At 38.0% G+C, this 14,267-nt stretch overlaps 1 protein-coding gene across 1 annotated transcript; it reads left to right on the forward strand.

Moving 5' to 3' along the window:
• Positions 1-4,792: 4,792 nt before the first annotated feature.
• LOC307126320 (uncharacterized protein) lies at positions 4,793-10,394 on the forward strand (the record flags this gene model as incomplete). Its single annotated transcript, XM_079816784.1, has 10 exons — positions 4,793-4,817; positions 4,868-4,936; positions 5,035-5,088; positions 5,171-5,221; positions 5,325-5,396; positions 5,542-5,619; positions 5,703-5,786; positions 5,937-6,157; positions 6,324-6,431; positions 10,377-10,394. 10 exons carry the CDS (start codon positions 4,793-4,795, stop codon positions 10,392-10,394), a joined length of 780 nt encoding a protein of 259 aa, XP_079672910.1.
• Between the last annotated feature and the right edge of the window lie 3,873 nt (positions 10,395-14,267).

Here is a 14,267-nt window from a genome sequence, read left to right on the forward strand (position 1 = left end):
TATAAAATCATAATAGCCTATATGTGAATTATATCAAATATTAGTTTTTTTTTGCTCCAAAGCCATTAGGGTTTATAACAGATTCTTGACTCTTGATTCCATGATAAGGTTAGGTTTAGGAAATTACATTTAAATTTTCACTTGATTATTTGCATGTCGAGTGTGTTTAAACAGTGTTGGTCAATTTGACCCATAATGGATGTAATACTTTTTTTATTTTTATTTTTTTTATTTTTTTTAAAGCATAATAGGAGGTTTAAGAAAGTTTGAAAGTTCATTTTAGGATATTGAACACTTTTATTTTTGTATTGCCCTTTTTCTATTTCTTTTTGGACTGACTTTAAAATAGACATAAAAAAAATTAGAACTTAGAACTTCATGACATTTTACTTTTTCAAAACCCATTCTGAAAAACAAAAATATATTATTAATTATTTAGGAAAAATTCTACATTCATAAGACAAGAATAACTCAAAAGAAGCCCTCTAATATTACCTTTTATAAAGCTTATTTTTACAATATACTTTGAAACCCTTTCAAACATGAGGTCGCAAAACAAAAAGCTTACAAAAACAGAAACCTGAAAGCTTTTCAATTTCATGTGACTGCCTTAATATTATAAAGTATTTTCTATCTCAGAATTCTTATTTTTATTATATATTTTATATACAGTGTTACATTTGTTGTTGTTATTCTTTGTTCTACATATTCGGAACCACAATGCTTTATTATTTTTATTTTTCTCTCATTGTACTTTTTGTATTGTACTTGTCTATAAATGTACTAATTTAAATAAAAACAAAAAGAGAAGTACCTCCACCGGCCGAGAGGGGCAGTATACCTAAAAAAGACGGAAGACAAACCGGAAGAAGTTACCCTGCGTGAGTTCACATATGAAACAGATTCACCAACAGCGGCCGTCCACTCATCACACGGTTTTAGTGTTTGAAGAGAGAAGATCAGAAAATATCATCGACTACGAGCATTTAAGTAAGTACATGTTTCCTTTTTGTGTAACGCAATATTATGTTCATTTTTTTACATAGTTTTTAGTTTATCTTAGTCATCTATTTTCTTGCCCAACTAACGTTGGTCAAGCTAAAGTAGGCTTGTTTACATAGTTGCCTATTGTTAATGTTACTATTAACTTTCTGAAGAAGCTACATAGTTTCTTCCAGGCATTGAGTTTTTTTTCCCCTTCTTCTAAGATACATATGTTTATACGAGTGTGAGTACAGTATGTGTTTTAAGTTAGTTTTGGTCGAATACGTAACAAGTCCCTGAACTTCTTGTATGGACAATTCTGCCCCTTATGTGGTAATGTAGACCCAGCAGTAGATAGCGAAATCTTTACGACAAAGAGTGATCAGAATAACTTGTTGTTTTCTAACTAAACAGAATGATGTATATACCGGTAGGTTGTTTTAATTTGTTTGTTCCGACACGCACGCTGCTAGTCTAGTGAACAAAGCAGTGTTAGCTAACACGTGCTGTTTCGCCTTTTTTACACACTGAGTTCAATCATGTTAAAATGTATCTAGCTACTGTAGGTAAGTTAGCCAAAGCTTTACATCTAGAAAGACTTAAGTTTAACGTTTGGTGTTTTCTTAGAAAAAATAACATGCTGCTTGTCCAGTAGCAAGAGTGGCTAGCAGTAACACACGCTGTTTTGCCTTAGAGAAATGTTACACACTGAGGTTAAGCAATGTTGCTAGTACATGTTAGAAATGTAACTAGCTACGGTAGGTAGCCAAAGCTTTACACATAGAAAGACTAAGTATAACTTTTGGTGTTTTCTAACAAAACAGAATGATGTATATAGGTTATTTAAATGATTTTGTTAGTCCGAACAAGCATGCTGCTAGGTCAGTTCACAATGTAGTTACAGTGGCTAGCAAGTGTTAGCTAACGTGCTGTGTTGCTACTGTTCGTCTTAGCATTTACGGTGATTTATGAGTTATTTCTCTGAACTGCTGTACTTTTTATGTTTGAGGATAATGCAGTTTACTTGAATCACTACACCGAATGAATACATTTTACTGTTCCACATTTGCCTGACCAGGTTTTTCCCCCACAGCATAGCTACTGTATATTCTGTATATAACGTTAACAATGCGGTTTTGTTCACATTTTTTTGCAGATACCTTGACCAGAGCATAAACGGTTATCTTCACCCAAGAGACCTACTGTTGGACAATCGTTTTGGCTTTTAAGGTAAATGCATTGTTAGTCACAATGTCTAGTTACTGGGCTAAAAGGAGACGAATATTGAAAGGAGTTGAGAGGGACAAACAGGAAATTGCAGCTGCAAACGATGCTCTACTTGCTGTTATTCCGGACTTTGACCAAGTAAATCCTCCTGTTAATGAACATGGAATGGCTACAACAAGCCATGGACAAACAGTAACCCCTGAAGCACAGGAAATAACTGTTGATGAGGTATATGAATCTGGTGAATTTTCCTCAAGCACAGAAGATAGTGAAGATGATTGCCTAAGGACACAACTGGCAGGGTGGGCTATTAACAACATGATCCCCCATGTGGCACTTGGTAAGCTTTTAACCATTTTGTCCAAGGATCATCCAACCCTTCCTAAAGACCCAAGAACCCTTCTGAGAACAGTGACTTGTGTTAAAACAACAGAACTCTCAGGTGGTGTGTACCATCACTCTGGAATTGAAAGTGGAGTACTATTGCAGTTGTAAGTGTCTCCTGAATTGCAGAAGTTGACGTCAGTTTCAATGCAAGTTAATGTTGATGGACTTCCACTTTTCAAAAGCTCAAATGCCCAGTTCTGGCCAGTTCTTGGTTTAATTGAGCAATACGTGGGTAATGTCCAGCAAAACAAACTTCCATTTGTCATTGGTCTCTATTATGGGAAGAAGAAGCCAACCAGCCTTCACTTTTTGAATCCTTTTGTTGAAGAGGCATAGCGACTTGAAGCGGAAGGAGTTCTGTTTGAAGGGAGAGCACTTCCTTTCAAAATATCAACATTCATCTGTGACGCCCCTGCTCGTGCACTTGTTAGAAATGTGAAAGGTCACAGTGGATATTATGGGTGTGACAAGTGTGTTCAAAAGGGGGTCCACTATGAGAACAGGATGACCTTTCCTCAAACAGATGCTACTCTAAGATTAGACAATGCAGTCCGTGACGAACTTTCTGATGACAGTCATCAGTGTGGAGAAACGCCATTGGCATCGTTGTCTGTTGGTTTGGTCACCCAGTTCCCACTGGATTATATGCATCTGGTATGATGCTTGGAGTGACAAGAAAGTTGTTGCATCTTTGGCTAAAGGGACGGCGGCTGACAAGATTTTCGCCCAGCATGGTAAAAGAGCTCTCCAGAGTACTTCTGACCTTCACACCTCATGTTCCGTGCGAGTTCAACAGGAAGCAACGATCCATGGAAGATGTTGAGCGTTGGAAAGCTACAGAATTCAGGCAGTTCCTCTTGTACACTGGACCAGTCAGCTTAAAAGGCCTTGTACCAATTCAAGTGTACAACAACTTCATGCTGCTTTCAGTTGGCATCACCATCCTACTGAATGTGTCCCTGTGTGCTGACCTAGCAGACTATGCACACAGAATATTGGTTCTCTTTGTTGATCACTGCAGCAAGCTTTATGGGAAAGAACATGTGACATACAACATGCATGGATTAGTGCACCTCAGCCAAGATGCCAAAAAGTATGGTGTCCTTGATAACATCTCATGCTTCCCATTTGAAAACTTCCTTGGGCGCCTGAAGAAACTGTTGCGCAAGCCTACACAACCATTGGAGCAGGTTGTTCGCCGATTGTCGGAGAGAAGTCAGCACAGAAGAACAAACATTTCCAAAACAAGGTCCTTGAGAGAGCACAACCATGGACCACTCCTCAACGGTCTTTCTGTGAAAAAGCAGTATGAGGAGTGTTACTTTCAAGACTTTGTTGTGAAACGTTCAGAGGGAGACAATTGTGTCCTGTTGGAAAATAAGGACATAGTTGTTATACAGAATGTCGTCGTTGATGAAATGGACAACACTTTTGTCATCTACAAGAGGTTCCGGAACATGGTCGATTTCTTTACTTACCCTGTGGAATCCTCCAAGCTAGGCATTTTTCATTTATCGGGCCTATCAGATACACTCCGCTTTACGCATACAGCAAATGTGCAGAAGAAATATTATCTTCTTCCTTGTCCGGATGGAAAGGCTGGTTTTCCGTTGATCCACTCATAAAAAATTACTGCTTTTTTGAAGGGGTGAGAATTTTAATGTTATTGATTTTGCCTGGAAATTAATCAAAATTTAGACTTTATGCTAATTTTTCTTCTATTTTAGATGCTGTTTGCCATTGTTCAGTTTATTGATGAGGAGGATCTGCCATTTGCAGTGGTTCCGCAAGTGTGGCTCAGTGAGGGCATGTGCTATTGGCCCCCATTCAACCTCCGCAAAAAAGAAAAAGGCAACAATTTAGCCATCCGCTGCACGCCTCCACACAGCACCTGGGAGAAACATAACTTTAAGTTCATGAAGGGAGCAGGTAAATGGATCTGACTTGTGCATTTGTTTTTCCTGCATTTCATCTGTGTAATTGCTTTGTCAGTTTATGGTGGATAACTGACTCTTTCATTCATTATTCCCTGCTCTAGAATCTTGGCAAGAGGCGAAGAGATATTTGGTGCGCTTCCAAACAGGTTCCAGCATTGAAACGACAGACGATGAGAAGAAGGGAAAGCGAAAGAGAATATCAAATTCCAAGTACAGACCCCAAGCCTCTTCTGATGAAGAGGAGTCTAGTCTTCCAGATGCACCAGCAGTGCTGTCGTTTCGGCAACCTCTTTTGAGCTGTGAAAACATTGTTCCGAGTAACACGGTTTCAGTGCTGCCCGATGCTCCAGAAGTTGCATCAATTTCCGAAAATGTTGAGCCATCTGTAGACTTCAGCGTTGGTATGTATGTATTGCTGTGATGCTTGATTTGAGATCTGCCACTAAACTATACCCGTTGTTAGATTTTCAAATTTCTGTTTCCTCTTTCTCTGAACCAGGTTTCTCCCCAGTAACCCAGACTCCACTTCACAGACCCAAGAGTTTGAGTACAAGTAAGTGATGTTTTTTGTCTTTGAAACTATTGTTTGTATTTAAGATGAGGAATCCTTTGATCCATAATCTGTTTTTCATTAGGACACTTGATGGGTTACACTCCCCAGCCGTTTCTGGATCAAAGGTGTCGAGGTGTGTTGTACATTCCATTAGCTTTGCACAGTTCAATTATTGTTTCATTACTGAATATCCAATATATGCAGTGAAATTAAAGCTGTTATGTTTGCTCCCCCAGCTCGTCAAGTACTAAGCTTTACACCCCCAGCAGCAAATTTACCCTGGCAGCATAAGGGTGAAAACGCTGGAGGTATGTACACATTTTAACAGTATGGAAAATCGTGCCTTTTAGTTGTTTTATTTATATATATATATATATATATATTTTTTATTATTATTATTATTATTATAATAATTATAATTTATTATTATTTTTTTTAATTTTTTTTATGTAGATTACCAGAGACCCCAGGATGAGATCCAAGCCCTGAGGGAGGAGATCCAAGCCCTGAGGGAAGGCAATGCACGAGCAGGTGAGAACATGCACTCTTTCTTAAATTTGACTTTTTTGACTGTGATATAGGTCCAAAATTACCAAATGCCTTTCATTTTGTAGCTTCGGATGGCAGCGGCTCACTTCAAGAGCAGGTGAAGCAAATTGGGACTATGTTGACGACGTTTGCTCGTACTGGGCAATCAGGTACAACTTGCAAACAACACCTGTGGTTGTTGGTTTAATTCCCACTGGGGCCACCTGTACATGTAGTAGACCTAGATGTAAATGTCATAGTTTAGTAGTTGAGGGACCAGGACTGACTGCTTTATTCTTTTATTCTGTGAACCCCTGTAGGTGCAGATCAGACCCTAATGCTGCGACGTCTTGGAGAGTTTGGCGATGTTGTGCGTAGCATGGACAACAAAATGGACACTATGCTGCAACATTTCAGTGCCAATGTGTCTGTTGGAGAGTTATCCCTGCCAGGGGGTCTGTTACTCCCCCTAGACACCCAGGAAGATTTGGCGTTGCTTGACAACAGTATGAGGCAGGATAAAGAGCTCCAGGAACGATTTGTAAGTGTGCTGGTTTTGTTTATAATGCTGTAGGGTAATCTAAAAAGTAAAATTTAAGATTGTACACTGCATATTCTACAGTCTGAATCCACAGCCTGTCACATTTTTATATTTATGTATGAAGCTTCAGAGATATGTAATTTGTAACACTTTTTTGTATTTTCAGCTTCGGTTTTTGGCAATAAAATGTGGGAGGGACCTAAAGACAACCGTGTGGCGAATGCTTCAGAGTATCTTCTCTAATCACCTTTCCATTAATACAACCTGGACTGGTGTAGGGGATAAAGCATGTTTTAGAGACATGTTCCTGAAGACCATTGTTCAAAGTAATATATATATATATAAATTTGTTGTATATTTAAGTAGATGTTTGTGGCCTTATGCAATTCAAATGGAATGACAGATCTGTATCTTCTACAGGAGCCATCCGGAAGAACCCGGCAACCCAGGATGCCACTGATGAGGCGGTCCAGGTTAACGTTATGCGTTACCTGAAAGGAGCATCGGACCGTGAAGGTGGAAAAAGACGCCGCACAGCCGAGAGGGACCCACAGCCGACCTCTTACACCTAGGCTGACTACTGACACCCCAGTATCACTGACAACTGGAACCCTAAAAGCATTCCCAGTATCATCCTAAAGAAGCCAGAAGTATCAGGCTACACTCAATCCACACTGTTCACTGTGGAAATTACTTCTTTTTAAATTACTTTTTCTTTAGTAAAAATTTTGTTATTTATAGGCCTATTTAAGCTTATTTATTGTTCTGTTATATTTCATCTTATTTATATTTCATTTATATTTTGTTATTTATAGGCCTATTTAAGCTTATTTATTTTTCTGTTATATTTCATCTTATTTATATTTCATTTATATTATCTTGTATCATTGACTGTACTTTAAAATGTGGAATTAAAACGCCAAATGGGGATTTGTCTGGTTTGTTCAATCATTATCCTTCATAAACTGCATGTTACAAATATATGAATAATAAATAAATATATATATATTATTTATTACACAATAAGCGGAGGCAGATCGCTCGAAAATAGCGTTTGCCTCCGACGGGCCGCCGTTTGGTATAAAGGCGGCGGAACGGCGGTTTGCCTGCGGGCCGGCGGCGGAACGAAGGCTGTAGGAAGCCGGCTTCCGCTTTTAAAAAGCGGCTGCCGCCGGCGGTGCGCCGTCAAACGTGTTTGCGATTACGCAATTCTGACGCTTCTACCGCCGCCGGATCACCGCCGGTGGTCCGCCGACTCATTGCTATCTGGGGTTGTGATTGGACAGCAGCTTAGGGCACGTTGCCCGGAAAGGTCACGGCTCTTACCATAACGGGGAGATGAACACGCTCAAACTACAGCCCCTGAACGCCAAACAAAGATGATTTGACTCCGGGATGAAAATAACAGCGTCTGAACGACATGGCGACAAACGCAACCGAACCGAACGCAGCACTTCCTCTTCTCCACGAGGGAGCAACAAGACCACGCCCCCTTTTTCGCGTACTCTTGTGGGCGGAGGTTAGTCAACAAACTGCTCTACTGACGTCATTAAAGCAGGAAATACCAGGATGTAGTCCAAACCGGCCGTTCACTGTAGGCTTTGAAAGGGAACTTCTGTTAAATAAAATATCTCGCTTGGCATTGAACTTTGAGCTTTATAATTTTACAGGTATTATTTATGCTCTAACAGCAACATTACACACTAACTAAAGTTTGAAAAATGGGATCACGAAGAACAGGACCTTTAATGTAAAATGTAAATGTGTTGATAAAAAATTCTAAACTAAATACTTTGGTGTAATTTTAGGTTTGAAACCTTTAATATAAACACATTTTACAATATCAATAGTTTTAAAACTTCACAATTTGTAAATTTTCTTAAATGTCAGGGTGGCACAACTGCAAACATGGCTCTTTGATTATGAATTGTGAAGGTATTAACAGTAAATATGATAATGCTTCATCCAGAGGAGCTCAACTGATCCTTAAGCAGAGAGAAAAGGTTTGTAGATCTCTCTCAAATACTAAACTGATAATTTCAAGCATGAATAAGCACTTTCCATGTAAGGTGACATAAAAAGTGTCACAAAATGAATCAACACTTTTAAATGTTATAACTGAAACTAGTTTAAACACATTGTTCACGACTTAAAAACATTATACGAGTTTTTAAGATTTAAATAAAAACATATAAAGCCAATTCAGTTTTGAACACGACGAATAAATCACAAAAACACATCACCATGCCTGCATAAGTTGTAAACATGCAGTTATTAATCAGTGTATTATGAATTTGCCAAACATTGAAGCACAGGAGAGAAATTATTCATCCACAGGCGAACCGCTCACATAAACCTTCACACTGCATTCCCTCGGTTAAAACTACACTTCTGCAGATAAAACACCTTTAAACTTGGCTCTAATGAAAGAGAACATACTCATGCTTCTCATTTACACATTTTAACAAAACACAGATCAACTAATCATCGATTCTTAACCTTTCAGACGCTTTTGAACACGAGTGAAAAAAAACACACGCCTTTCTCCCCACAGATCTCCAACGGACTGAAGAAGCGAGAGCGCGCAGCGGGAGCGCGCCGGTGACGTCACAACTGCTATACACACAACAGAACCCAAAGAAAATGTATTTTCCTGTCAGGAACCCTCCTCTGAGAACAGATTCTGTCAGGATATATTTTATGTTGAAATTTACCCCTTAACTTTTTAAAAATCATTAATATAAGTTGTTTTGGGGTCAAAATCACTTCAGAAAATATATTTTCCTGTCAGAAACCCTCCTCTCAGAACAGATTCTGTCAGAATATACTTTATATTGAAACTTCCCCATAACTTTTTGAAAATCATTACAATTTAGAGTGATCTGTTATCAGAGTTGATTTGTCCAAAGTTATGAATTTCAGACATGTATAAATCACACAGTTAGCTAACACTGCATTTCTCTAAATAAAAAATTAAACAACAGACATCTTAAATGTCCTGTGATATAAAATACTATTTGCAATTACTTAATTCTTTCTATTTTATAGTTCTTTATGTGGGCATAATGCGGTCACTTCCCCAATGTTTTACACTGTAATAATGAAATAATTATTTGAAGCCCAGCTCTTTTACTTGAAATATTCAAATCGCATGTGGATCGCAGTTGTGACGTCAAAAGCGTATTAAAGGTTAAGAATCGATGATTAATTGATCTGTGTTTTGTTAAGATGTGTAAATGAGAAGCGCTAGTATGTTATCTTTCATTAGAGCCAAGTTTAAAGGCGTTTAATCTGCAGAAGTGTAGTTTTAACCGAGGGAATGAGTGTGAAGGTTTATGTGAGCGGTTCGCCTGTGGAGATGAATTTCTCTCCTGTGTTTGGCAAATTCATAATACACTGATTAATAACTGCATGTTTACAACTTGTGCAGGCATGGTGATGTGTTTTGGTGTGTTTTTGTGATTTCTTTATCATGTGTGTTCAAAACTGAATTGGCTTTATATGATTTCATTTAAATTTTTTCAAAACTGATGTAACGTTTTTGAGTCATGATCGATGTGAATTAACCGGATTGAGGGCGCATTCGTCCTCAAGCTTTATTTGTTTAAATTAGCTCAAATGACTGTCAGATGTAAGTATATACCTTGACAAACTATATATCATTTAAAAGATCTAAGACTCAAGCTTCCATTTTTTACCTCTGTTTTATTCTCAAAGTCTTATAGTCACAGTCATTTGTTAATATGTGTCAGGAGTTATGAATATGAAAACCGCGGTTTTCGGTACCGTTTGATTGTAATTTGAGCCTCAGCTGCTCTCATTCATAAAAAAACTCCTCTATTCTCCTCACGAAGACTCGCGACAAATCAACATCCCTCAGGGCTTTTAGTTCAAAAGTGTGCAGATGAGGAGAAATATTGATAGATTCTCATATGTCTGTGTCAAATTTCTAAACATTGGAGTGTGGGAGTGATATTTATACAGAAGGTTTTAGACTATGAAATGGCTGGCATATTGCAAATATGATTGTTAAAGCTTTTTCTTCATGAAATAATTTGTGCTGTACAATTAATTGTCAAATGCTGTTTAAACAATGATTATGCATGTTTAATGTACATTTAATTACCTGTCACACCTGTTAATCAACAAAGAAACATTTTTAGATGCACACAAAGCTTTCTGATGCACAAAGAATATTTTTATTATCTTGTTTCCTTAGCGTGTGGATGCTTTATAAGCTGTAAGCTGAGCCCTCTTCATCTCTACATCTTCAGAACATCACTGCCTCTTTTCTGTGGGTCAGCAGAAAAGGTTTTTTCATGGGTTATTTCCAGAACAGACGTGTTCATGGACACAGCAGCAGATTCACACAGAGATGTGCGTTTGCTCACCCTCACTGGCCGACTTGCGAGACTGGGCAGTCGGGGGATGCAAAGGGGAGCAATGGCTGGCAGATCAGACTCACATAAAGGTTCTACCATGTTTCTCCCCACCAAATCAATTAGATCTGTAGAAATGCAGAGCCCTTGATGTCTTGGAGGTCTTTCACATGAAATTGACCTTTGTCCAGCTAGAACCTTCACAGGAGCGGGCATGATTTTGGACACAGCAACAGGGTGTTGGCGCAGAGACGGACGTCTGTCCACTCTCACTGGTTGACTCTCAAGATAAAGATGTAAGGAAGCACTGACATTCAGGTCAGACTCACATGAAGGGTATGTGATGTTTTTCACCGACACTTCCTTGAAATGCTCAGAAGACCTGGCTCCTCGATGCCCTGGGGTTACACCTGAAACTGATTCAGTCTTCTTCTTCTTTTCAGCCTTTGGCAAAAAGCAATGTCCAGCTGACCTGTTCCGGCCAGGCTTGACGGGAACATGGGTTAGTTCCAGAACAGGTATTTTTGTGGACAAGGCAACAGGGCTTTCAGACAGAGACGCTTCGTTGTCCACCCTCACTGGTCCACATGAAGGGTCTGTGCTGTTTCTCTCTACCACATCCATAAAATAGACAGGAGATCTAGGACCTTGACGTCCTGTTAGCATTTCAGAAGATCTGCTGAAAATCTGTTTGCCTGTGCATAGCAGTGGCGGATTCTGGAGAGTATTGCTTGCTTTGTTCCACATGTTTAAATGCTGGAGTGAAGATTTCCTCAACAAAACTGTCTTGAATGAGCAAGAAGCAACAACAACAACAGTCAGATGCAAAATGAAGGTCTTTTCTCCAGGATTCTCTGTAATAATGTCCATTATGATGTCACAATCCAAAATAGAATGTTGGGCCTTTGAGTTCCGTGCCTTCAAACACGTGACATTCTGTTTTCTTTTGAATACTATTTTCTTCACATTACACATTACAACAGGGATTTTGTTTATACACATTGTAGTAGCCTACACGTTAATTTATTTTTAGCATATTAATCTTTCATGTTGTTTCAACCTCGCCAAATAAATAAAATAATAAAAATAAATCGTCTCGGTATCGTTTTGCAAACATTATGAGGTTTAAGATATATATATATATTTTACGAAATTCTAAAAGAGGGTTTCAATTGAATACTCATACTCAAGTTAGTTGAAGTTCCCATGCTTTTCATTAATAAGGGACCCAGAATGTTTTTTTTTTTAATTTAGTATTTTTTCATGTCATTACATTGTTTAGAGCATAAGAAACAAATGGGGAAAAAAACATTTTTGAAAAATGCTATTTTATTCATATGTTATGATATGTACTCTGTAGTTGACAGCAGGACTCAGTTGTTAAAAAAATATAATGACATGAAATTGCATGTATACGCAAAAACAATGGGATTTATTTTTAATTCACCAATCAATTTTTAGGTTCCAGGGTTTTTTTTTTAAACAAACTTTATTTAAAGATGATTCTGAACTATGTTATGAAATGCATTCATATACCATTTTACTTTATGAAATATGTGGGCAAAATGACAATACTTGGATTTTCCCATTCAATACAATGTATCTATTCACTGCATCTAATTTGCATATTAATGTGTTCTTGGTGCGACATGTAATGAAAAAAGAAGTGGAATAATTGGCAACATTTTCATAATAATATCTAATGTTTCATAGGAATATTGATATGTAATTTCTTTCCCTATTCACTTGTTATGTCTCCAGAATGCCTGATAAACATGATTTAACTCCTGGTGTCCACTACAGTGGTCATTTATGAAATCAATGCCCTGTTTTGTAACAGAAAGTCATATTTTGATTAGAAACCCCATAACATTTTCCTGAGATGTTGATTTATAACAAACAATTTGAAAATTAATCCAATTTAAATTAGAATTAAAAAATATGATCATATTTCCATAAGAGTGCTCAACATTAATGTCAGCCGTTTTTAAAGACCAAGAAGAAGTTGTTGTCCTGGTGAAACCTCCAAACATTTGGTATCCCTGCAAAGCCCCGAATGTGCTCTTTAAAGGACATCCAGACTGTGACATATGTGACATGTATGATGTCAGAGAAATTCACTAAAATATAACGTCCACTACAGTGGACAAAAGTCTACTCTTGGGTCCAAGGAGTTAAAGCCTCACCTCACCTCATAAATGAAAGTGTAGAGGTGAAACACAGATATTACAACTGGTTTTAATTCAGTAAAATGAAATTACCGTGACTCAGACTTCCAAACCAGTAATTTCTTCTGGCGGAACGAAAAGGATATGCTATAATTGTGAGGAACAGATGAAAATTTCAGTCACTGAAACGCTCTTCTTTGTGTTCATAAGAAAAGTCGTGGTTGCCTGCAGACAGCCTATAGATAGAGTAGACTATGCTTCATCATTTTTTTGTATTAAAATGTGTATGTGCTTCTTCGTAACGTGATGAGATTGGTCCCACATGTCTAGACTCTAGAATAATCTGTTCTCCAATAATCTGAGCGTCATGCATATCAGAGATAGTCACGTTTCTCTTAAAGGGCATATTGCAGGTTAGAGACTCCAGTGAGTCAATGTTTAGAAAAATAATGTAGGAACTAGATTTTCTTTAAAATATACTTTAAAATACGCTATTAAGGCTTTTGGAGTCGTTTTTGTGAGAAAATTTTACTTCCGCATCTAAAAATGCCAAAACCGGACGTGAGATAACGAGAGGGAGTGCGGTGAATCTTAGCGATAGGAAAACAATGGATCGCAATGACAGGTCGGACGCTGAGGACATTATAAATGTTTATTAATACTCATATGGCAGACCACAGCATTATAATTATGACACACAATTAGGGACAGACCAGGATTAGACAGAACAACGATTAGAGGAGACAAATTGAGTTGTTGTGTGAGGAGAAACTGTGGAGAACAGCGGCAGGTGTCTCGGAGAGAGACCAGTGTTAGCTTATATATATATATTTGGTCTTCACTCACAGAATTGGTCACACCAAAGCGTCCTCGTTTCCAATGTATGGCTGGAAACAGACCACAAGCTCCAGTCTTCACGGAGATCAGGCAGTACAAGCCACAAGACAGTAAGTGACCTGCAAGAACAATTAGTTTGAAGCTGTTAAAATCATACCAACCAATAAAATAAAAAAAAAAGCAACCAATATGTTTATTGCTATTTATTACCAGGCAGAAATGCTACAACACATTGCCCACCAAGTAAGTGGTAAAAATTGTTTGCAAACTATTATATTTCTATAAACAAATGAGCATTTAAACAAATGGGGTTTTTTTTACTTACAGCATCAGCCTTGCCCTGCAAAACACTGTCAGGGGACTGAGGACGAAGAGCAAAGTATTACTTTTATGCTATTGAGCTGTTGCATTTACCTGTTATATTGTACCTGGCAGAGCAACCATGAAGTTTTTTTTCCAGACTACCTCACACTGAATCGAAAAGTCGATGAAGTGCTACGAGAGCTGCGTCAGTTGCGAGAAATCGTTATGCAGCAGCAGCAGAAGAACAGGCCAGCATTGAGCAGATGAAGACAGAAGAAGAGCTGTCTGCATTCTGTCTAAAACTAAACCAAGAAAGGCCATTTAGAAAATCCCTGGTGCTTGTCCTTCCATATAAGAATCTAAATATAAACATAATTTATTCATAAAATGATATTTACATTTAAATACAGTAAATATTGAAAA

The sequence above is a fragment of the Gobio gobio genome (genome assembly GCF_949357685.1).
Source record: "Gobio gobio genome assembly, chromosome: 5".
In the NCBI taxonomy this organism is placed as follows: Eukaryota; Metazoa; Chordata; class Actinopteri; order Cypriniformes; family Gobionidae; genus Gobio; species Gobio gobio.